The 26,105-nt window shown below is 37.2% G+C and overlaps 1 protein-coding gene across 3 annotated transcripts; it reads right to left on the bottom strand.

The window, feature by feature from the left end:
- Positions 1–3,877: 3,877 nt before the first annotated feature.
- ago2 (argonaute RISC catalytic component 2) lies at positions 3,878–25,685 on the bottom strand. Of its 3 annotated transcripts, none has more exons than XM_017454648.3 (19): positions 25,430–25,685; positions 22,300–22,483; positions 22,096–22,216; positions 21,727–21,908; positions 20,604–20,740; positions 20,388–20,522; positions 20,209–20,296; positions 18,479–18,626; positions 18,270–18,389; positions 18,043–18,165; positions 17,806–17,939; positions 17,333–17,517; positions 17,048–17,207; positions 16,833–16,923; positions 14,984–15,178; positions 14,767–14,901; positions 14,579–14,680; positions 13,997–14,196; positions 3,878–12,802 (listed from the first exon to the last, which is right to left on the bottom strand). In XM_017454648.3, exons 1-19 carry the CDS (start codon positions 25,452–25,454, stop codon positions 12,694–12,696), a joined length of 2,574 nt encoding a protein of 857 aa, XP_017310137.1. In that variant the 5' UTR covers positions 25,455–25,685; the 3' UTR covers positions 3,878–12,693. The 3 variants fall into 3 exon arrangements, with proteins under 3 accessions (XP_017310137.1, XP_017310138.1, XP_053531298.1); XM_017454649.3 differs by having other exon boundaries at positions 22,300–22,480; XM_053675323.1 differs by lacking the exons at positions 21,727–21,908; positions 22,096–22,216; positions 22,300–22,483; positions 25,430–25,685 and adding an exon at positions 21,416–21,458.
- Between the last annotated feature and the right edge of the window lie 420 nt (positions 25,686–26,105).

Below are 26,105 nucleotides of genomic sequence, written 5' to 3'. Positions count from 1 at the left end.
GGCAGCTGATTTGAAAACATAAAGTCTGGGTTTCGTAGCAATTGTAATGTAAAAATGTAAAGATAGAGAACTGGACCTTTATAGCTTACTGTTTTAGACACTTTGCCTGAAGCTACTTTTTCATACTGGAATCTGGACATGTTTTTGGAGTTGAGCTGTTCAAACAGTAAGAGAGCAGGATGGAAAATCAAAGTCTCTTAACTGGATGACTTGATGCTTTTATGAGGCCCTGTCTGTGGTTTCTATTATAAGCACACATTTTACTGTTGATTCATGTCTGGATGAAGAACGAATGTAAAGAATGTCACATGCCAAAGGACACCCGGACAGGAGGATGATGTCACGTCATCTGGTAAACTTGTTTTTTTATTATGCATTTTTAAAAGTTATGCATTTTACATAAATATGTGTGGTGTAGTACAATATGTATTCTGTCAAAGTGCAGGACTGAATCTAGACACCGTAGATGGTAAACTGTGCATATATATGTGCATGACATCTACAAACTAAGCTAGTTAGGAGGCATCATCTAATTGGGGGGAGGGATGGCTTGGGCCAAAATCATTCTTTGAAAATCTTTCATAAAATGTTATAAATAATCTAAAGAAACATTTTTATTGAACTTTTGTTTAGCATTTTAAATGAGTTCAAAAATGTATTTTATTATATCAAGTGATTGCATATCACTTTGTTTGCACAATCTGTAGACACAGTTTTTCGCAGATTGTTGAACCACTGCCTCGCTAAGATACTATTTTTATACCCAATCATGGTACTGTCCTGTTGCCAATTAACATAATTAAATGTAAAATGTTCCTGCAGCTCTTTCTTTTTAGTAACACTTACTTTTCCAGCCATTGGTTGTCCCGTCCCAAATTTTTTGAGACGTGTTGCTGCCATCAAATTTAAAATGACCTTATTTTTTAAATTATTTCCTCAGTTTAAACATTTGATGTTTTCTATGTTCTACTGTGAATAAAACATGGTTTTATGAGATTTTCAAATCAATGCATTCTCTTTTTAAATACATTTTACACAGCGTCCCAACTTTTTTGGAATTGGGGTTGTAATTAAAACCCATTTTATTGAGGTGGAATTTTATAGCTGATTATTTAACCAGATTTACAGAGCAGCACCTTTACTGCTGTTGCTGTGAGTCGTTTACACCAACGTTTCTTTTCTAGGATAAATACAAAGACCATTTGTGCAGCATTTTTTAACTTTACTTATTTCCGTTACTGGCGGGTCGGTGTGACAGAGGGACAACCTGAAAGAGAAAAGAAGAATCGTGTTACTCTATGTGTGTGTGTGTGTGTTTTATAGGTACAGTACAGATTTTAGATTTTATTATATCTATAATTCTCAAACCTTTTATGTTGTTATATAATATTATTGTAAAACTGTATTACATTGTACTATTCTAGAACATATCACTGCATCCAAAAGTAATGTCTCTCCACATGTGCTTTGTTTAGTAGGAAGCTCCCTAGGTAGTGGGCAACAAGACCATTCTGTAAGACATTAAAAGGACGACTGTGAGTCACACTGTGACTGGACCCTGTGTGTGTCCTTGTGCTGACTCTGCCGGGGGTTGGTAGGCCGGCTGCTCCCCGTCCTCTGCTCTGTCCGGGCGAGGTAAGGCTTGCGCTCCTCTCTGCTCTTAGACAGAGCTACATACACTGGCTTCCTGCCCAACATCTTCCCATTCATTCTTTTAATGGCCTCCATGGCTTCCACAGTATATTAATAACTAACGTAGCCAAATCGTTTGGAGCAGCCGTTCTCCATCATCACCTGTAGGGGACAGCGAGGAGTTACAGAAAGCAAAGAATGAGCATTACACACACACTAAAACCTAAACAGAACAGCTATGTTATGTTAGTATCAGGGTACTGCTATTGCACCTCCCCCTAGTCCATACAGAAGTTTTCCAAATATTGATATATCACTATGTAACTCATTACTGAGCAGAGTTTTGGCTTTAAAGAACTTGAATACTCTGCTCATTGTCCCTCGTAGTAGTTACACCTAAATATTTTACAGAATTTTTGATAGGGTGTATTATACAAGGAACTGAAGACACAGCCATGAATTGCTATTAACTCACATTTGTTTATATTTAAATATAAAGCAGATGCTCTAGAGAAAATTTCTACCAAATGAATAGCCTTTTTAATTTTCTATCGACTCTTAAAAAAAAGTGCAGTTTCATCAGCTAATTACCTACTTCCGATCTGTTTAGCGAATACACTTAGCTTCTCAACATTACTGTCCTTATTAACCAAAATGGCAAGCATTTCTGCTGGCAAAATAAATAAGAAAGGGGAAATAGGACATCCTTGTCTTATTCCAGGTAAAAAAAGTCTCTGGGATGTTCCATGTGACAGGGAGATAGAGCTATTCATATTTATGTATAACGTTTTTATAAAGAATAAATACGTTTTTTCCCAAAGCCATATTTGCAAGTGACTGGAAAATGACAACATGCTCAGTTGCATCAAACACTTTTTTAAAATCCAGGTTTTGGGGCACTAACACTGATCTTACAATATAATGTGCTCAAGAGACTCCACATCATCGGTGTTTATTTTGTGAATGATGTTTGGTGGTTAAGCAGCTTGTTATGTCCAACAGAATGATCTCAGTAAACAGGAATGAAAGCAGAATCTGGCAAAACAGAAGGTTAGAATAGGGGAACACGCCCCCAGGGTAAAATGTCTGTGCTTCCTCCATCAACCCCTGTACTTTTTTTCCCTCTCCACATGAGGGCGGTAATAAAGCCAAACACTTACAGAGTGGAAAAGCTCTAGAATAGTGAAAAATTTTATTTAGTGTAATCTGGGCTATCATGTTTGTTGTCCTTGGTTAATAGTAATATATGTATTTAAATAAAGTTGTACATGTAATATTTTACGTAGATTATATGTTGAGGAATTTGTCTAGATGTAAGAGTATTATCATTTAAAAGACAATATAGACACCGCAAGAAGGAACAAAGAGGTACATTAAAAAATTTTTTGACTTGGCTTTGCCATCTCTGAAGTTCTCCAGCTTTGTGTGTGCGTGAAAAGTTTAGATCACTGAAGTGTTTTTCTGGCCAATATAGAAACTCGTTTAAAATGGGTGTTTGTTCTGTTTGACTAGGAAAACTGTTAGACAGTAATGGTGCAAATACAGTAGTTATAGAGGGAGTTTGGTGACAGGTAATTTGTAATTTTTAATTTGTAATAAGTTTGATAATTTTAAAGACACCCTAGTATTTGGTTAAGAATATCAACTGTAGTATATCTGACTATTTAATCATTTTAGGCCATTTCTTTTTAAACCTTTTCATTTTTAAAAATGGGCTGGAAATTGGCTCTGCCCCCAGGTGAAACTGAGCTGCTCAGGTCTGCCCCATTGTGTCCACAAAAGGTCATTTAAGAAGCCTGTGTGAGAAGAGGCAAGGTTGGTTTGAAAGTCTTGTCATTGTTTATATCGCTACTGTAATTCACCTCACAGAGAGCAGAGGGCTCTAAAATAAAAAAAAATTACTCCTCTGAGCACTCATGACATTTCACACAAGTTGCTCCCATGATCATTCTTTTTCCTGCATGAGTTGGAGATTAATTTGTTGTGCTGCTACAAAAGATTGGATATGTAGTTCCTGTTTATTCTCCCTTACAGTTTGTTGGCTTGCACTCAAACCTGTTCATGTTCTTCCTATCCAGATGTTTTTATTTTAGATTACACGCAAATTCTTCCTCACAGTTTGCTCATCCTCCCCCAACATTTATAAACTTAAGGAAGGACGTTGCATGTGTGCGCTGTTCAAAAAAGGCTGTTCCTGACATCTAAACAGCACACAAAATCAAGATTTTAGGAGACATAAAGCAAGTGAGGGGAACTCAAGTTTATTAAATCAATGCCATATACAGTCAAGCAAAAAAGTCAACTATATTAAATGATATTCACATTATATTCTATCAGGGTTTACAGCATATATTGAGCTTGCAATCATAATAAAAGCATAAATGGAGGAAAAAAAAATCTCAAAGCTCACAATTTACATAATAAAATAACAAAAAGACACAGAGCTTAGCGGCAAGTCCAAATACAAGAATGAGATAGAAAAGCTCTCAACAGGAATGACAGTAAATTCAATTTGGCAGGTGCTTAAGTAGGAATTAAAAAAAGAAAAAGAAATGTTTGAAACGAAGGGGAGATTTGAGCCTGCGAGGCAGTGCCACTGGAATGCCTTCCTAAAAACTTTGGTCATTTTTATGGCTTAGATGAACATGGGAAAACACGTTTGACACGCAGCCTCAGCCGGAACGTCCTGGAGTTTTCAGAAGAGATATTAATGGAAGATGATTATAACTATCTATTTACTATCTAGCATATCCAGGACACTCGTACATTCCCAGGAGGTAGATTTATGGCAAAAAAAAACAAACAAACTAGTACATGATAGGCAGTGATGTAGAACAATGCATGATTTGCATGGTCTGGTTAATAGTGCACCTTTTAAGGCCAGATACACTGTATGATGTTTTAGCCATAAATACAGTTCCAGGGCTATTTAAGACACGCGAGTGAGTACAGGGCAGAGATTCAGTAGCAGATATAGCCCTTAAACGGCAATACCTGAGTCAGTAGTCTTTTAGGACTACATCTAATTAGTTGCCATTTGCGATGTCCTCTGAAGGTAAATGCCGGATTAGTATGAAACCAACAGGAATGGTAGAAAAAAAAATTGATACAGAATGCTTTTTTTTGTTTGTTTGTTTTTCCAAAATGTAATACCCTATGTACTCTACAACACACATCTTTCACCCAAATAAAAAGCCAATGTAAATACTGTTGTTAAAAAGACACAATCAAACCAAAACACATTTTAGAAAGGTGTAAGCACTGCCTTGCATGCACATCTGACCTCTCCGTAGGGAAAACTGTATTACTGTACGAGAGACAGTGAGGTTCACAAAAGAAAATAAAATAAATGAAGTTGATGCAGCATATATCAGGCTTCTGAGGTACTTCATGTCTACGCACATTTTAGAAAAGTCACTTTTTTTCTTTAATAAAAAAAAAAAAAAAAATCCTATTATAGCAGAATATACCTCGTCTTAATTTTCTTTTAATTTCTCTGCCCAATTTTAAACAGGGCTTCTTTTTTTTTTCTTTTTTACTGATTAGAAAGTGCAATATACAAATACTGATCATTCTATGCAGCATTCACTCAAGGTTACGTGAGTCATTCATGTATAAATTGTTTGATGTGACAATGAATTTCATCAAATTAAAAATTATCACCAAATATAAATACAGGAGATGACAGATGCTGATGCACGCACGCACACACACACACACACACACACACACACACACACACAACATGGATGTCTTTAGCTCAACAAAAATATCAAGAATATTGATTTTATTTTCATACCCTTTGTACCTTTTTGATCTTGAACCAACGGAAACAGGCCAGTGTATCAGTAGAGCGTATTTTGCAAACACGTTTCATTCTTAATTTAACTGTAAATTCCCTTTGTAAAACGTTGCAAGGTAAAAATTACACGCAAAACTATTTTAAATAGCTTATTCTCAACCTGCTTACACTTGCTGTAGAGCTTTCACCAAAAAGACCCTCATTTTGTTTATTGCAATACTGAACATTTCTCAAAAAGAAGAATTGTGGCCAATGCAAGCATTCAGACAGCGCAGTGCGGACAAGCTGGTTTGTTAGAAAGCATACTGCCAAACTTGGACTGACATTTAAATAAAAAAAAAAAAAAGAAAAATAAAAAAAAAAAAAAAGGACCACATGCTAGTATTTTTGGATGTTGCTAATTTGCCTTTCTGTAGTATTACAAACGCAGAGCAGTAGAGCAGTGCTGACTGGGACGACTGGAAGCCAATACGTGATCCTAAATAGGGCACGTCACTACAGATGATTATCTGGGGGGGGCGCGCAAAAATCTCACAACCATACCAAATCTAACTGCATTCAGATGCCACTCTGTGAGTAACCACAACCACCTAAAGGAAATAAACCATGATGCACTCTGTAGACATGAGTAATAATGCAATTATTGCTCTGTGTTCACTCACAAGAAACTAGAAATTAGAGATATGGCAAAAATATTAAATCACAAAACTTAAAAACATCTTTGCGATACATGATATATTTTGCTAACAAAGCAAAACTAAAAATAAACCAATTAGTACAAAAAGTGTTTTGTCCAGTCAGTTGCTTTATACAGTAAGTTATAAAAGCAGTGGCACCTGATGAAAATGACTAAACTCATCATCAAGAAAAGTGTATCATGTTTATCGTGAGTATGACACAATATCATCTCGTCATACCGCTCGGCCCTATTAGCAATCTATCCTTGTGCTGCGTCTATTCCAAACTACCACAGAAGGCAATATTGTTTCCTAATGACAATATTTTGAAACAAACTTAAGTGATTAATCTATTATGACTACAGTTTTTTTTTTTCTCCAAACGCTGGTTTACAGTCCACAGGAAGTCCTTTCACAATTTGGTCCGCTATATTTTTTTGTTTGACAGGTTGTCCTCATCTAGACAACAATAAAAAATCTTTTCTGTAAAAGCTAAATCTAAAATGCAGTATTGGCTTGGTTTGTTTGGTCACTATTATTATTCGTTGTCATGTACTATAGAAATTATATATACACTCACCGTCCACTTTATCAGGAACACCTGTACATTCATGTGGTTATCAGCCAATCGTGTGGCAGAAGCACAATGCAAAAAAAAAAAATCATGCAGGTACAGGTCAAGAGCATCAGTTAATGTTCACATTAAACATCGGAATGGTGAAAAGGCGTGATCTCTGGGACATTAATCGTGGCATGGATGTTGGTACTAGATGGGCTGGTTTGAGTATTTCAGAAACAGTTGATCTGGGATTTTCTCAGACAGCAGTCTCTGTAGAGTTTACACTGAAATGGCATGATAAACAAACAAACAAAAAAACAATCCAGTGTGCAGACGGTCTGCAGGATGAAACACCTTGTTGATGAGCGAATCACCAGACTGGCCTGAGCTACAGGAAGTTTATAATAATTCAAATAATCACTCTTTACAACCGTGGTGAGCATAAAGGCATATCAGAACACATCAAACCTTGAGGTGGATGAGCTACATAGGTGCTCTTCAGCTGTCCAGTTCGGGTGATTCTGTGCCCATTTTTGTGCATGCTGAGATACTTTTCTGCTCACCACACTTGTAAAGAGTGATTATTTGAGATTATATATCCTTCCTGGCAGCTTGAACCAATCTGGCCATTTTCCATCGACCTCTCTTATCCACAAGGCGTTTCCAGCCAGAGAACTGGCGCTCACACAATGTTATTTGTTTTTCACACCATTCTGTGTAAACTCTAGACTGTTATGTGTGAAAAATCCCAGATCATCAACTTTTTCTGAACTCAAACCAGCCCATCTGGTACCAACATCCACGCCACAGGTAAAGAGATTACAGAGAGAGATCACACTTTTTCTTCATTCTTACATTTGATGTGAACATTAACTTAAGCTCTTAACCTGTATCTGCATGATGTTTTGCACTGCACTACTGCCACATTATTGTGCATGAATGCACAGGTGTTCCTAATAGGTACAGATGTGTGTATAGATAGACAGAGAGATAGATAGATAGATAGTAGGGAGGGGGAGAGAGAGAGAGAGAGAGAAGGTTAGCACCCTAAACTGTTCTGAGGTAGTTGTCAAAATTGGTATAAAAAGCCAGGTTATTAAGCTAGTGCTCTTTTATTTTTATGTCACTTATCAACAAGAGACATTGCTTATTTTTAGTAAAATCATTTTAGAATGCACACCTGTAAATATTTAGATGGCGTAAAATGGCATTGGCAAAAATGTCTATTACATAATTTATTTGTGCACATAGTGACTTTCCGAATTTCCTAGGGGATGATGGGCAATGATTGGAGCCAAGATGCTTAGTTTGAAATGAGAACCTAGGTATCAGGCTACAATTTGAAACATTGGTAGTATGGAATTGAATGCTATCAGAAATTATACAATGAACTAAAATATAAAACACAAACACCACAATATTGCCCTAAATATAAACAATTTTTACAGTGTAGCACCTCAAACAAAAGCAAAAGAAGGATTTGTCCATATGTCAGTAATAATTGCCCAAACACAAATGTTAACTTGGTCACACACATCTGAAATGCATCTGATATACACGTACGTGTATTACTTATGTCATTAAGTATCTTCATATACACTATGGTTGTATCAAGGGTAGAGCATTTTTTTTTTCCTCTCATGATTATATTTTCATGAGACTTTGATTAACCTATTCAGTTACAAGCAAAAGTTAGAGTGCAAAGTTAGAGAAATGTTAATCCATTAGAGAGCATTATTTAAAATGCACAATTCCTCTAACTGAAATTCATTTGACTCTTGCTGGTCCAGGGTAAATATCAGATCTTTAAAATCCTGGCTATACATTTAGAAAAACAGTTGATAGTTTAGTGATTCACATACATGGTTGATTTTCTCTAGAAGTTGAACTTCTTTAATAGGGATACTTTAATTTGGTAGACATTCTCTTGGATTTGCCAAATGAGGGTACCTCTGCATTGCAATATCAAAACACCACCATGCTGGCTCTCATTCAACTTCCTCAGGTTATCACAAAATGCTGATATGTGCTATATGTTCGTGCTGTGCATAGACAAAAGGATTCATTTAAATCCATCAAATTTCATCACAATCCAGCATTACATTGTCATTTTTTTATGATTACACTGGACATCATGAAACTTCTGCAGGGAAATTTTTAAAAAAAAATCTTGAACACAAATGCCAGTTTCATATTTTGTAAGATCACTCCATTACATTTAAGACATTATATAAAACCAGTCCTAATGTCTTTGAAAGAATGAAGTTTAAATTCAAAATCAGACTTAATTACAAATCACTAGGATCACTGTAAAACTAAACAAATTTGAGCATAAGATGAATGGCTCTGAACCAAAACCAGTTTTTGCATAGTTACTCAAATGTCAGGACTTATTATCTATGTGTAGCTTCAGATTCTGCACCAATGTGCGTGTATGCACATGCACCAAAATGTACAACCACCTCAAAAACAACTGGAGTATCCACTAGCGTTTATGGTGATTGAAGAGGACAACCAACATTCTAATCTTTCCAACAATAACCCAGTCCACACTGATTCATATAGTGCAAAAACACCTCAATCATACATTTTCTTTTATTACATAAGAATTGCATATGCTTAAGAGTTCTGACAATCTAAGGTGCTGGCTTTAAAAGGTAAAATACTAAAAACTCAGGTAAAGTAAAAGCTCTGATCACTGTCATATTTACAAGACAAAGTGAACCGCATCATTGAAAACCATTAAAAAGGAAGATGAGATTGAAAAACATGGGGGGGGGGCAGTTGTTCACTTCGGGTCATTTCTTAAGCCAAGAGATACATATTTAGCTCTAAAGATGAGGAAAATCTGAATGGAAAATGACAACATATTTTGTTCCAAATTAGCAGCCAGTTGGGTAAAGAATGTATGAATGTACAACGTGAATGCATTGCTTGGCTGAACAAGACCGTATTCATTAAGATTGAGATTAAGATCTTTCTAATCCATTTGGTGAATTTCAATTTAACCATACGAAGGGGTACTTCAAAGCTCTGAATCTTTAGCACTTTATTATTATTTAAAAAAAAATAAAAATATGGCAGTTAATGTAAAAGATTTAAAATGGCACCAAGAATAGCCTCTGAACAGATACGCCTTTTGGTCATTTCTAAGCTAAGTGACACTATAAGATGCCCAGAAACTTTCAGAGAAAGAATTTATTCTAACGCCACCACTTGTGTAATTATGAAGAAATGACTAATGCAGTGATGTTACCATTATATTAAAAACAGGCAACAAGAGGTAGGACATCAAGCCATTTCCAAACAATTACTAATGGTACATGTCCAATGCCCTTCAAAGTGCATCTGCAAGTTTAGAGACCAGCATCAAATCTGAAAAATAACCAAGTCAAGTATTCGAGACTGAGAACTAAAAATGCCCCTGCAACACAGTTCAAAGGAAGCTAAAGAAACTCAACCCTAAGAATCAGTTCTGTGGTTGATGATTTTTTTTTTTTTTTTTTTAACTGTGATCTGATGGTAAATAAAATATTTGTTTCTGGAAAATGTTTAGCACCGATAATTCATTGTGCTTCAGTTACTGTAGGATAACAGTATGCTTAAATATTTGTAATCTTTCTTGGCTAACAGGACTAACTGAAAGTTGTATCTAATTGTCTACTATAATAAAAATATAACATTCTATAGGCTAATACTGCTACAACAGGAAGAGGGTTTTTGCCTATGCACTCTATTAAAGCTTAAAATTACTACAATACACATTATCTAAAATCATTATATACACAAAACACACTAAAATCTCTTGGCTATAAATGCATAGGTATAAAAGTTTAAAAGTGTTCAGCTATAGGTTAATTAAAGTTAAAAGTGAAACATGGGGAAGCTAACCAACGTTCCAATAATATTTGCATTTATACCAGGAAAAAAATAAAATAAAAAAAATAAAAAAAATTGCCTACAATAGCAGTTAAATTTTAACGAATTGTTGAATCATTTGCGAATATACCTCACAATCTCAAAAGCCTTTAACAAAAACTAAAACCACTCGCCTATTGGATGAACCCAATGACACTACAAAGCTCTTGAGAAGAGCTCCAGCACCAGAGACGCGAAAGAGTTACACAATAGGATTACTCAAATTTAGAATCGATAGAATGGTCAAAAACCTTCTACGGTAAAGGCTATTGCGTTATCACTGACATTTGGGCAAAAAATAAGGTGCTTAACACATTCGAGTGTAATGTGGCTGACTAGATATCTATAACCAACAAACACGTTCCCATAACCCTCAAGACCTCCCTATCATTAAGGCCATGGTTCCATGAGCCATCAGTCTGTGTATAGATCTAAACAAACAATATGCAGCTCACCATCTTGGACATAATTAGATACATAAAAAAATAAGAATAAAAAAAAATATATATATATAGCAATCTGTCCTTTACATCATGATTCATGCACCACTACAACAGTGTATGAGGCTGATATAATCACAAGACACTTAAAGTAATACTCCAGGGTTTGTTAAACCTTAGCTCTATCCACTGCATCTCTAGTGCACAGGCAATCATCACAGAAAATCATTGCAGACTTCTTTGTGCACTAAGAAAAGATAAGAAAACTCATTTACTCAAAACTTTTTTATAAAGAGAGGCCTGAGGGAAGTTGGGGCGTGGTAACAGTAATATGAAACAACTTTATCTGTTTTAATTTTTTTTGGTAAATTCCTCAGTCAGGTATTTATAAATTGGACTTTAAACCTAAACACTACATAATTTGTCTTTTAGCAGATGGGACGAAATTTCAGACACAAATACGCAAGATCATAAAATCCTAAGAAAAGTGTAAGTGACCAGAATTAGTTTTTACCCTACTGCCCCAGTGTTGGAAAGTGGAATAAAAATGACATAAGGAAATATTTGATGCCTGTCTCACCAAAGGGTTATTTTTGATTGTGTGTTATATGGTCAGGTATTGTAAATGGTTAAGGTAATACAACAGCTGCCTTTAGACGTCCATTATAAGGAAGTTTCACAGAAACAGGCTTTCCAATCTTCTCTCAGGATAGAGGAAAAAGTCATTATTATAAGTAGTAATCAATAATACACTACAGAAGCAGTAGATAGATATTAGTCTGAAAACAATGGAGTGATCCTTTAAGAAAGCAAAGCTTCAGGCTGGACGTGTGGTAGAAATAAAATAAAAAATAATCAGCAGTACATAGGAGACTAATCTTTCACACAAGATATTAGTACTTCTCTTTACAGTCTAACTTTGATAGCCTAACAGATAATAATGTTGGGGAAAATAAAATGGAAACCAAGGTTGAAAAAGGATAACTTACTAACAGGTTTGGATCAAGAAAGAGTGTTGGTCTCAGGAACCAGTCCTGTATTAACTATAATTCCCTCTTCAGACCCAATTCAGACAGCTGATTGTCAAAACACTCCTCTCATGCTGAGAGAACTACAAATTTGTCTGATTAATCTTCCACTGTCCCAAAGAACTGTTCAAAGTGTCCTTATTATAATATAAAGATTTGGTTTCCAATATAAAGCACAATCTGTCAGTTGTTACTCAAGAAACCAACTTAATCAAGTACGGTAGAGTGACTGAGTTGAGGACTAACAAAAAGACAACACTGACAGATTTGTTAGTAATGTGAAAGAAACATAAAAAGAACAGTAAGTACTCGTGTCCTGAAGTTGTGTCCTTCTGGGTCAGTGCTGATAGAAGTTTCACAAATATGTCAAAAATTTCTATTCCATCAGCCTTGGCATAATCATAATGTTATTAATAATATAAACCCCAAAGCAAAGTCAGAATTGTCAGTGTAAAGGCATAGAACGAATGGACAAAAAAAAAGTTTTCTTGAAGCTCAAATAAATACAGAGACCTTGAATGTGTGAAATGTTGCCAGTTAACTATGTGCACATCTGGAGGCCCCCCAAGATGAATGGGGCATGTTAAACATACAGACACATGGTGTTTGAGGATATGAGACTCATCTCTGGCCAGGCTCAGGCGAAGTACATGGTGCGAAGTGTGTCCTGGTGGATCTGAACAGCTTTAGCCAGGGCCTGCTGGTCTCGACCATTACTTTGGCCTGATGTGTGGCTGCCTTCAGCACTGCCAAAAGACATGATAAACACAAGCAGATAAAATCAATATCCCAACACACACGGCATGGCCAATAGTATGCGGACACCTCACCAATCACACCCATGTGCTTTCTGAACATACCCTTCCAGATATAGTCCCTCCTTTGCTGGCATAACAGCCATTATAATAAGCATTAATCAAGTCAGGCACTGATGTTGGTCGAGGAAGCATTACAGTTATTCCCAAAAGTGTTTCGTGGGGTGGAGATCAGAGCTCTATGCAGGTCACTCGAGTTCTTCCACATCAACCTTGGCAAACCATGTCTTCATGGATCTCACTTCGTGCACAGCGTCTGTGTCATGACATGTTTGTGCCTCTCTGTTCCGGAGACGGGAAATCTTAATGCTACAGCATACAAAGACATCCTATTCATTTGTGTGTTTCCAGCTTTGTAGCAACAGTCTGGGGGAAAGCCCACATATAGCTGTGATGGTCAGGTGTCCACAAACATTTGGCCATATTGGATGTAAGCAGTCAAAAGGCTATAAGATTCATTGCTGTAACTCACACGGTCACAAACATTCAAGTGACTTACACAATACACTACACTGAGCCATGAGCTCAGTAAACATGATCAGAGAACAGGCTCACTAAGAATCTTAAACTTCTAAGAGATTAAAACGTTTTGTATATACCCTTTAGCTTTTTTATTTATTTATTTATTTTACCTTACTACACTGCCATTTTAAATATTTAATCCTAAAGCTAAACATGTTTCAAGCTTACTTGTATTGTTTCTTTCTCTTATATTTTCTGTCTTCTACTTTTCTAACTTGGCACCACAGACCCACACGTATGAGGAAAAATATCATTTCACAACACCTGAAAAAATTTCTACGATACATTAGGTTTCATGATATTTAGTTTTGCCAACAAACTACCATGAAAACAATAATGTTGCATTTTAAATACTGAATGAGTATATTTTGATTTACCATTTTAAAAAAACAAACTAACATTTGCTTATCTGTAAACTTGACCAATTTTACAATTCATAATTTTAACAACAATCAGCTGCTTACAATCGGACATAAAATTGTAATGAAAACCCATATCTTATAAAATCATATAATGAACATGATATCCTGTATTCGTTACATCAACCAGTCCTATACCAAAGAATGAAAAAGTCCATGACAATAAGACCTTGGGGTTGCATACCTGTCATGTTCCTTGTCTACTAGGTGGTAGCGTGCTCGGAATGCCACAAGGTGAGCATAGTAGGCAGGCGCAGGAATGGAGACAGAGCGGGTGCAGCGCACGTAGGTGTGGCACAGCTGGTATGTGAGTACCTGTAGCTCATCTGAAGTGAAGTGGTTGTCGTCCCACAGCACATGGTAGTGAGAAGGTCTGCTGGTACCCTGTGGAAGCGTTGTGGAAGGGTTAATTCATGGAAGCAAGAAGGTTCCCCTTCTTAGAAGCATTGTTAAGTGATTCAAACAGCACGGTATTGCAGAAACCTGCTGCAAAAAAAACTCAAATTTCAATATTTTACTTGTGTATGAATTTAGCATGCAGGTAACATTTTTATTAAAAGAATAATAATAATAATAATAATAATAATAATAATTTTAGAAGCAGAAACAAATGCAGGAACACAGTTAAACTGCAATTTCAAACAGATGGAACTGTTTTGCAGTTTTCATACTCTTCCTGCAACCTAGGCAACGGTGTCTGATGCCTAGGTAATAGAAATGACCTGCAAGTACAATTTCCTAGTACAACATCCTAGGAGGTTAGTACCTGAATACCAGCATGGCTGCAAAGGTAAAAGTCAAATTCTGATGGATGGGTGATTTTTGTGTCGACTGTGGTGCCAGCAGGGATGTTCCCACTCTTTCCAACCTAAAACAAACAGAACCAATAAGGTACCCAAAAGCACATCTCAAGAATTGCAATACATAAGACGTAACGTTACAGAAATAACTAACCCTCTCGTTCCTGTCCATACAGAAAAGCCTGGTATGGTGTCTCTTCTGGACTACTACAAAAGTGATGCCTGGCTGATAGTCCTTCTCTAGCTTTATACAGGCCTCACGGATCGCCAGTAACTCATGTTGCAGAACCTTGAGAAAATCAAGAGTCAATACATGACTACAAAATGGAAAGGTTTTAAAGGAAAATGTCCCGTATAGGTCAATGGTTTACCTGATTGAATTGACCTTCTGAAATGCCATCTCTGTAGTAGATAATACGTGTGGGTTTGAAGCGAGTTGACTTGTAGAACTGGATAAGCAGTTCTCTCACCATTGTTGCCAAGTCTTGAATGATGTCTTGGCGGTGCTGCTGAACCCGCACTGTGGCACAGTATCGGCTTGGGTGGGCATCCATGCTACCAACCACCTAAAACCAGACAGGAACTTACTTAGCCAAATGATAATTAATTCTGTATAACAGAAGGTTGGTAAACTACAGGTTTATAGGTGTGTATTTGTTCAAATATAGCATTGCTTCTTTATAAACAACTAAAACATAAACTTATATGGCAGACACTCCCAATACATGGATTTTTAAAATGTGTGTAATTGTAGGAATGGTGAAGTTTTCGGTGAGACGATAGTTATTTGGCATTTACGGCAGAGTCCCTGGTGTCCACGCTTTGTAATAGTCAGATGTAAACTTGATCCTTTTGGTTTTCAACATTGGAAAGATTTGATGCAGTTTTTCCTCTAACACGACATGTATTTTTTGTTTTGTTTTATTAACTTCACAGGTTGCTGCCACAACATTAAATGTAACTGTAAATGGATAAAAAAAAGCATTTGAAAAAGTATTAAAATTGTTAACATGGGCAAATTGTTGCCATACATGAAGAATAACACACTTTGGGACACAATGTTACATGAAAAGCAATTGTGACATCACCCCACCCAATCATCTCAGGAAAGTTATCAATGATTATTCAATAATTATTAGAGATGCACCGATGTTTTGGCCAATAATCGGTATTGGCCGAGAAAGGCAATTTTTCACCATATCGGCCAATAGTTTAGAAACATCCAATATTCAGGGCCGATTATATCCTGCCAATCAAGAGAGGGTGGGAAAACACATCGATTTTGTGCTGTGTGTAAAGATGTCTCTTGTGTGGAATGACCACAAAACTGCAGTTTGTAAGTTCTGCACTGCTAACATTTTACACCGGACGCTGCAGTAGTGAAGCGGGAGTTTCAGCGTCTAAATTTTTTTTTTGCCGCGCTGCTCAAGCTGAATTAAAGCACCAGTACACTGTTCAAAGATTTAAATGAAGATGAGTTGACAAAAAGGTGTAATTTTTATATATATATATATATATATATATATATTATATATATACACACACACACACACACCTTACAGAAATTTTTTTTGTAAAGTGTATATTTCATATCCAGTAAATGCTAATATATACAAAAATTTATATTATTACCAGTTTCATGTTCAATGATAAAATACAAATTATTTTGTTTGTGGTGAGTGAATGTGAGACTAACAGGAGGTTTTTTTAGAATTCAGTCAATTAATTCTGTTAATATGAATTAATATTCAATAAATTAAGAAATCTTAATTTAATCCTCAGAATTTAGTTCATGTGTTAATGTTAATTTGAGTAATGTGTTTTCTGTTTAGGAGACCAGTTACTGTGAAACAACTTGTTGAAAGGGAGAGAAAAAAAGTTTATTTGCATTTCTTTCAGAATTGTGGAATTAATTATTATTAATTTAAAAGAAGGCATAAAAGGCAGAACCACCAACCTATCTGTATCGGCCGATATCACTCTGAATAATCGGTATCGGCTGAGAAATTTAGTATCAGTGCATCTCTAATAATTATTCAGATGTGTACAATCTCTCTAACAATGAACTTATTTTGCAGGTAGTCATGCAACATGCTATAAAAGCTAAGACCTGTTTTGAGTAAATCTGACTTCTGGGCAGAGCCAAGTAGACTCACAAATCTTCGTATCACTCACCCCCCCCGAAAAGTTGGACTTTTTGCAGCGTCGATTTTAACTTACTGCAGCAATGGAGGGTTTCTTTCCATCTCCTGCTGGAGGATGAGTCACATCTGCACCCAGGAAAATTACAGGCTGCTGGAAAACCAAGGGCCTGGAGTGCAAAGCATCAATGCTTTATTTCAGAAAAAACCCTACTCCAAACTTCCACCATCAACACATCAAACTAAACATTCTGTTGATGTAAGCTTCTTCCTTAAGACCTAAACTGTGCTCACCTTCCCTGTGGAAGCAGAATGTTGTTGACTCCACCCAGTTTAACGTTGATCTTCAGACAGAGGTTAGACAATGTTTGTGGAGTGGTTTTCTGGACGTTCTTCACCTGGACACACTGAGTGGCCATTCCTAAAACTGTGTCCCCGACACGCTTCACCTCCGCTTTGAGAACACGAGACATAGAAACCAGGTTACAAAACGTGGGCACGCAGTAATATCAGCCATCAAAATCTGAGTCATAGATAGAAATACAGTTGTGCATAGAGTAAGTGAAGAGATTAACTCACCATAGACAGGTGTCTTCCCTGGAAGAATGACCACGACCAGTTGCAGGCCTTGGTAGGTGTACTTCAGGTGCTTAAACATGGGTTCCACACTGTCAGCTCCCTGAGCATACTTACAAAAGCAGGGCTGACCTTGAATAGGCATGCCTGCGTCACGAGAAATCTTGCGCAGCTGGTCTGTAAATGCTCTACAAAGAATGCAGAACCAAAAGCAATAAAGACATTTACAATGACATTTACAGGCAAAATAGTTTTAGACAGCTGAGCAATTTTAATCATAAAGGGTTTTGTGCAAGGGCTCTCTAACAGTACTGAGATATTGAACTCATTAAACTTCTTGTCACTAGCACAGAATATTAACCTCTGCCCCAAGCTTCAGATCCTACACTGAGAATTTCTTCATTTGAAACTGCAAGCAAGTTGTAAACAAGGTACTATAAAGTGAAACACTGACGTAGAAGCAAACAGGGACTTACTTTAATAAGAGCTCAGTACATTGCCTTTGTGGAGCAAAGCAAGCGATGGCCCAAACCTTGATCTCTATCCCAGTGTGGAACTGCTTGTTTCTCATATCCCATACACCTTGGATTGGGGTAGCTATTGCCTTGTTCTGATAAAAGATGTACATAATCAATAAGCTATATACTTGTACATCACTTATCACACACTTATGTCCTTAGGGAAAAAAAAAAGGAAAACAAAGTAGTTTGTACCCGTCCTCCATAGAGAATAGATGGTGCCTGGAGGACTCGGCCATTCACTTCAGTCATTTCATCTCTTACCATGACCCCAAACTCACGTACATAAGGGTCACTATTAAAGTTGGCACTTCTCATCTGTAACACACACAAATCCAAAAAGCTTTCAATAAAATTACAGGTCAAGGCAATTCATCAGCTATACATCTGACAACAAATCCACAGCAGAGAGATGAACTGACCAATTTGCTAATTTCGTCCTGGCGGTCAGGTGCTGACCGGGCTGTGGCGCGAATCATAGTGGAGGTCTGATTGTCTGTCAGTTTCTTGATGCATCGCTGTCCAGCCACTATGTTACAAACCTAGGACAAACCAAGGTGAAGTCAGTTGAAAAGGACATCAAAATAGGTATTAAAAGGTTCTCCTTAAATTACAATATACGTTGATTAACCTCAAGAGGCAGGTAAGTGTGCTTTTGTTCCTGTCCGACTTGTAAACATGGGAGATGAGGATATCGAAGTATCAGTTTGTATTTATCTTTGAAGTACTGTGCCACAGTGCATTCGATGGTTTGCCCACTCTCCTGCTGTAAGGGAAACCTGTGGCAGAGCAGAGGAGGAAGAAGAAAAAAAGTGCTTACGGTCAAAAGCCTCAAGATACTAAATTTGAAGGCCTGATTTGCACGTCGGCAAACAAAGTAAACGTGTGCTAGAGTTACATTTAACAAAGCAGTCAGTCATGTCACTGTGTAATAACACACTGCATGTCACGTTCACTTTTCAGGGTCAAACTGCTTTCTCACTGCACCACGTATGAACCGCTCTAGAGTTCATTTCGAACCAGACTGAGACAACCCTGCTCAGAACATTGGTGTCACCTGTGTGTGATTGCCATATTCTCACCTGCCCAAATAAGGGGGAAAACACTAGTTCAGTTCAAACTGACTAAATACTGCATATTGACACTGTCAGGCAGAAACCCTGTATGTCCAAAACTGTTACTTTTCAGGAAACGGGGAAAAAAAAACCCTGTACTTTTAAAATAATTTAACACTGCATCATCAAAGTTGATATTGTGGCTTTATATACAGTCAGACACTTGTGCATGTCGTTATATTATTAACATTTTACCAAAAGCAAGCACAAATGGACTTACAAGTTTTTTGACCAGCATATGTGGAGATATTATATGTTTTGTCAATCATTAATAACAGCTGCACCTGAGGCAGTAAGTAAATCACATTACGTCTTTATCAACTTACAGCTTACAAAGTTTATTGTATCTATGTGTGCGCTCAATTTTTCATGTTGTTTATTACATTTGGTCAAAATCTCATGATAAAAAAAATGAAGTGCTATGCACAGGCTTTAAGACAGTATTGGCTATGACAAGACGGCAAATGCTAGATTAAACTCACTCCAACCCGTCGTGGTTTTCCTGCGCTCTTCTCTGCTCCTGTATGTCTCACACCTCAAATACATTAAATGTTATCCGTTATAGACAAAGTGCTTCTTGAGTAAAGAAAACAATGCACTTATTTAGACATCCAGAACTTTATTTGCCCTTGCATTGCAAACGAGCAGAGGTTGTCTCGAAAAACACGGCCAATTGAGTGCAGCAACTACTAACAACTCTGACGCAATACTACTGCCTACTGGAGCTATGAGGATTTGCCTGACAGTTTTAGGATCCAGTAGAGTTACAAGATTTATTCACAAGCCCATATGAATAATTTTCATTGGTTAAATATTGGACAACCCACAGACAGACGTAAAGGGGGATCAATAACATTGATTTATGTAAAAAAATAATGACGAAATATACAGATACGAGGTTTCTGCCTGACAGCGACGATATGTTGACAATACACTCACGCAACTCAATTTGGATATTCAAATCCAGTTTGTGTGTTCGTCTGAAGAACTGAATTAACCTGTTTGGATCAATTACAATCAGTAGGCCTACATCTGGTGTAAGCACAATAAGATCGCATTTGTACAGCAGTGTATGACATACAGGGCTCAGATCAAAACATTACCACTTCAAATCCCTTTCTACAAATGAGCCCGCTGAATGACTGAGTAGTCCCAACACTGTAGAAAATGATGAGTGATGTTGCTTGCATTATTAAACCCCAAGCATTAACATTAATTAGCAGAATATATGAAAAAGAGCTCTTACGTCTGGTGGCTGGCTGGTCTCCTGGTTACATTACAAACTCTGTATTTCCTCTTCATCTGCCCGCAGTGTGTGATCTCTACTTTCAGACCTTCAGGATGCACAAAGCACGGTAAGGTCAAGGTTCTAATGTGGAGCTCTAAATGCAGCAACCATCAGCAAGATTTGCAAGATGCACTTACCCTTTATCTCCTTAGTGAACTTGACTCTTTGGGAATCTGTTAAAGGCTTCTGTTGTTCATCGATGCTTTTAAAATCCAAAACCTCACACATAAACTCGATCACTGGTTGGGCTTTGTAGAACGCCGTAGCCGATACTAATAAAACAAATGCAGAGGTTTACATGCCTACATTCACGTAAGGAAAAAAATCTCTGAAAACGTGCTGACTGGCCATACCATCAATGTTAAGCATCATTTTCCAAAGAGATGGACGAACAGACTGGTGGAAGCCAAACCAGACTTCCCTTCCTCCACCAAGAGGGTTGGAGCAACCTTCAGAAGGTGTGAAGAATGAGCGGCCAACAGGTGTGTACCTGGGGTGAAGACATAAACAGTGTGTTTATGTTAATTCATCTGCATTAATACAGTTACTGATGAGAATAATGTGTCTACATGAGTCACTCAATCAAATTTCTTTTAGCAGTGTCACTACAAGTATTAAAGCAATTTGTTAAATTACAATTCTTAATGCAAATAAAGATTTTTAATCCCAGATTTGACGTTTTTTCTCAGCTGGTTGGCACAATTAGTGACAAAGTTATTGGCTTGTAATGAGCCAATTTCAAGTCTATAGCTTTACTTCTAAATGCTTATTTAGGAGTTTTATTGTACACACAGTTGTTCTCCTTCAATCTGTCTTTTTTTTGATTCAGAGATGAAGATAAATTACCCCTCCTCGATCATCTTAAGTTTGTGCATGTGTGAAGAAAAAGGCAAGACACCTGATTAACAGGGTACATTTGCTGAATAATCACAGTACTTGTTCAAAATGTGGGGAACTTTATTGGAATTTTACCCCCTCTAAAATACAAAAAAGTTTTCAATCTGATGTAAGATACCATAGTATGCTGCTTCAATGGCTACTCGAATAATCTGGTAACTGATGACATTAGATAATGATCGGATTATTAGTGTGTATGTAAATGCACTCGTAGAACAATCATCTCATGATATTATTAAAACGAACATATCCAGAGTTGCAGAATTACATTATTAGATGACCAAACAGTGCCCTCTTGTGGTGATCAGTAAAGGCACACTGCTGAAAGAAAGTTAGAATTGCAAATTACAAATATACTCCTAAAGTGTTGAATTACACAATGCAGGAAAAATACCATAGAAAAGTGCTAATACCATAGAAACTGCAATAAATTAAGAATATAACATGTTTCAGTAAACCACAAGAGACTCTGAGAAGTCTGATTTAATTACTCAGTTGGGGAATGGCTGGACTGTTAAACCAAAACATGCGCTTTAAATTTCTGATTTTATCCTTAGAGATAAAAATATATCAACTGACCTCATGGAGGGCAAATGTCTCATGACCACATCTAGAGCTTGAATGGTCTCAAAAGGGATGCTTGGCAGCCGTCCAGACAGAGCTTCATGAAGAGCTTGCAGACTAACACATGAAACCCACTTTATGGCCACTTTAAAGCTCCTGTCTTTCCCCTCACCAGGGATCGTCACCTCCAGCTCCACCTAGGACAAAATTACATATGCTCATTTGGTTTTACTCCGGTGGCCATAATGATTCTTACAAATGTACTTTTATGTCCAGGCACATTGCTTGATGCTGATATTTCAGTCCAAAATCACTTTCACAACGAAAGAGACAAATAAGGAAAGCACTCAAACTTAAAACTATTCACATTACAAGGTCACTAACCTTGTCTCTTCCTATGGGTAAGGGCATTGCTGTGTATAAATTCTTCCTCCCATCATACACAGGCTTTCGGTCACCAAAGATCTGTGTTTTAAAGTGCTGGACCATGTGCTCAACAATTTCACTGGAAAAATAAATGGTCTGTTTAGATACAAAACTCACTGACATTGTCTAACTTAGAGGTGTGATTCAAGAACTCGGAGTTACCGGTTGACCCTCCGTGGGCACTTCTCAGGTTTGATGTCGATGTCGTAATGGTACACCTCCAGTTTGGGGATCTCCATCTCAAAGAAGTTGGCCTGCAGTTTGATTGTCCTACCATTTGTGCCAAAGTCTGGCCTCTGGGGTGGTTTGAACACATACTCTTGTGGTGGAGGAGTCAGAGGAGCTGCTGGAGTGAACAGATAAGAATTATGAGCTGTATGCTCAATTATTCATGTTTTATAATAATGTTTAAGGACCAGCTTTATTGGCACGTTGATTATCAATTGATAACCCTTCCATTGTTTTACCGTTGCTCTTTAGGAGACAGTTTGTATTTATAAGAAAATATAATGAGAAAATTTCAAATCATAAAATGACACAGTAATACATTTCAGACAGTGATCATGCAAAAATGTCATATCAATAAAACAGACCACCCTTACACAAGTCGAGTGCAAAATCAAAAAAGGCATTTTATGTCAAACCGAATCTCATCAAACATGCTTACGCTGTGCAGGCATATACATAAGACACGAAGCAGGGTTTTGTGTGTGTGTGTGTGTGTGTAAAATGCAGACTTAAACAAGAAGTCTAAATAAGGAATAAAACATGCTTGTGTGCTATTACAGGAAAATAATGAATGAAAATTAACAGTGTGATGCAATATGAAATTGATTCTTTTCTTATAACAGAATGTCCCAAAGTGTTCTACTCTTCTTACATCACAGTAATTTGCTAACAATTACATGTTTTCCAATTTTATTAAAGAACAGCATGCCATACTTTATATCAATTTACAGTTAGATTTAAAGAAAGGTCCACAGAACAAGTCAGTTCTTGTCGTCATCACTTACGTTATAACAGCTGCAAAGTTTTTACCACTTTTTGAAAAACCGTTTCGCCTCTCTCTATGTAACATAACAATATAACATAACATAACAGCATGTTTGAAGAAATGAAATAACATTGTTTATTAGTTACACAGAGAAAGAAAGAGAAGATTGAAATCTTACTGTCAATACTACCATGTCAAATGTACTGACGAGCTTAACAGACCCGTGTCTATTCTATAATACTCAGAAATGCTCGGCAGGCATTACATCAGGGGGGTCCCCTCAACCTAGTTTATCAAACCCTGAAACATGACACGTTTGGAAGATAGTCCCGCGTGTCAAACTGGATCTTAACCTGATCAGCGCTGCAGACGTTCTCCTCGACGCTTTATCTAAAGACCACAGAAACAGCGCAAAAGTCTACCAATCTACCCCACCTAGACCACATCCAACATGCGCGCACACTTACAAAGTCAGAAGAACTCGCACAATTCAAGTTTGTGAAAAGATATGAAAGTGAAGGTTAAGGATGTGGTTTGCACTAATAAAAAAAACTATTTTAAAAAATACAAAAAAAAACCCACTTAATTCATATAAAATTAAATGATATCCAATGATATCATCCTTACCGTTCAGTTTTTTATATATATATATATATATATATATATATATATATATATATATATATATATATATATATATATATATATATATATATATATATAAAAAGTTATCAAAAGAACAGGTTGCAACAGCACCTCGCTCTGTTTCAAACACTCAAAGGCTTATGTTTAGAAATATAAATGACCCAAAAATCAGAAATCTGTATAGTTTAAACCAGTGGTCATCAACCAGTGGTCCGGATGTGGACCCATTTCAGCAGCTCGACCCAAACACTCAAAAATTAAAGCAGCAGAATTGATCAACGCACTGAAAAATTGCTGTATTTGTATCCATATGTATATACATCCATCCTTTACATGCTGTATATCAGCAACTCTTTTTTTTCCCTTCAAACACCAAGCATTTTGTTGTCTGTAGCAGATCCTGTGTTACAGTTTATCCAGTAACATGTATTCGATTTTAATTACATACCTGAATGCCATCTTATTAAGAAAGGAAGGTGTTTTCACAGACTTTTATAGGTTATATTATTTTATTTACTCTCTCTGGCCTGATTAGGTAAGTGACAGAGGGGGAAAAAACCATAATGTCGAGCAGATTGGACAGATTATGCACTTATTCTCCTCTCGGATTTCAAATCAGACTTCTGATCTGTTCAGAAATCAGAACTGGAAATGTGAAATGCCACAATGAAACAAAATAACGCCACTTCATACCCATGATGTTGTGAACTAATAAATATTGGTTACGTGTTAAAAGGTAAAGTCATGTTAGTTTCTTACCTGGAGCTTTGTAAACAAGGTTTTTTTTTTTTTTTTTACAACTGGCCCTTCATAAACATAATAATTTGAACATTAATCTGTCATTCCGAGTATGGATTTTCATTGAAGTATGTGAATTCGAGACCAATATCCTAGATGACCCTTAATAGCAATAAGATCCTCATCTTCTATGAAAAATACTTAAGTGAGACTCCTCCAGGAAGATGAAGGAGTTATTTAACACCATCAAGAGCTTGCTTGAATTCTTTCTCGCCTCATAAATCTCACCTCCTTCCTTCACTAGCTGGTCTGCTAACACCAGTACTCAATGATTAAACTCAGTCATATTTCCAACGACTTTTACTGAAGATGTTTTACCTTTAAATTAAACACTGGGCTTCTTAAGATCATTTCAGAAGTAATGATCTTAACCAAATAATTAAAGCGAGGAACAGTTTGGTTGTGGGAAACACACAGCTAGCTTAACTACTGTTGCTACACTTGAGAGGAGATTACCTAGCAGCAGGAGGTTACAGCTAGTTAGCTTTTATGTTGTTATTTTTAAATGAGATAACTATTTCTACACACATGCTAATTCAAATAAAACAGCTCAGCTAGCAAGCAACTCGGACAAGTTTGTAAGCTAGCTACTTAGCAACATCCACTTGAAAGACTCCTTTAGCTTGCTAACGATAACATAGCGAGCTCCACAAACATGCGGGGTTTAAAAAAAAAACACACCAAAGGAACTTGCCATTTATTAACTTTACACACTCCTGCTTTTAGGTTCATTGAATGAACACATTCACTGGTCAGGTGTTTTGATAGCTAATGAATACAGACGTCCCAGTTAGCATAACAATTACAAACTAGCTAGCTGTTAGCCAGTGCGCTCGCGCTGTAGCGGTTACTCACCACTCGCTGCTCCGCTCGAGAACATTTCGGCCGTTGTGTTGCAGACCCTGCCGAGCGCGCGCAGATTATTTCGGCTTTTCGAATGTCGCGAGGTGCATCCGCGAGCAGGGGAGCGAACTTATCGGCTACACAGGCCGTTTTCAGAAAGAAAACAACGTTTCAGGCAAGAGTGCAACTACAAGACCGCGAGAGAAATCCCCACTCCCATCCCCCGTCACAACACGACCTGCTGTGTACTCGACAAATGTGAAACCAACAATTTCCCACCCGTATTCATATAAACCCCGCCTCGACCATTCACATAAGTTGGCCGTCCCAAGATGTCGTCCATTCATACACGTCAACAATGGCGCCATCTTGGTACGGGCAACTTTTCATCCATCCATCCATCCATACATTTTCTATACAGTTTATCCTACTGGGTCGTGGGGAACCTGGAGCCTATCCCAGGGAGCATGGGGCACAAGGTGGGGTACACCCTGGACGGGCTGCCAATCCATCGCAGGGCACAATTACATACACACTCACACACCCATTCATATGCTAGGGACACATCGGACATGCCAATGAGCCTATCATGCATGTCTTTGGACTGGGGGAGAAACTGGAGTACCCGGAGGAAACCCACAAAGCACAGGGAGAACATGCAAACTCCGCGCACACACAAGGCATCGGC

Source organism: Ictalurus punctatus, chromosome 24, assembly GCF_001660625.3.
Source record: "Ictalurus punctatus breed USDA103 chromosome 24, Coco_2.0, whole genome shotgun sequence".
Classification (NCBI taxonomy): Eukaryota; Metazoa; Chordata; class Actinopteri; order Siluriformes; family Ictaluridae; genus Ictalurus; species Ictalurus punctatus.
The sequence above is the reverse complement of the archived record's forward strand: the minus strand, read 5'-3'. Positions and strand labels throughout refer to the sequence as shown.

Excerpts from the sequence above, each read along its gene's own strand:
- ago2 (XM_017454648.3), bottom strand. The coding sequence starts at position 25,454 with ATGTTCTCGAGCGGAGCAGCGAGTG. Across the intron at positions 16,924-17,047 it reads ATTCTGCTTCCACAGGGAAG|GCCCTTGGTTTTCCAGCAGC; the intron begins GTGAGCACAGTT and ends TTTGCACTCCAG. Across the intron at positions 14,197-14,578 it reads GCAGCCATGCTGGTATTCAG|GGTACCAGCAGACCTTCTCA; the intron begins GTACTAACCTCC and ends ACGCTTCCACAG.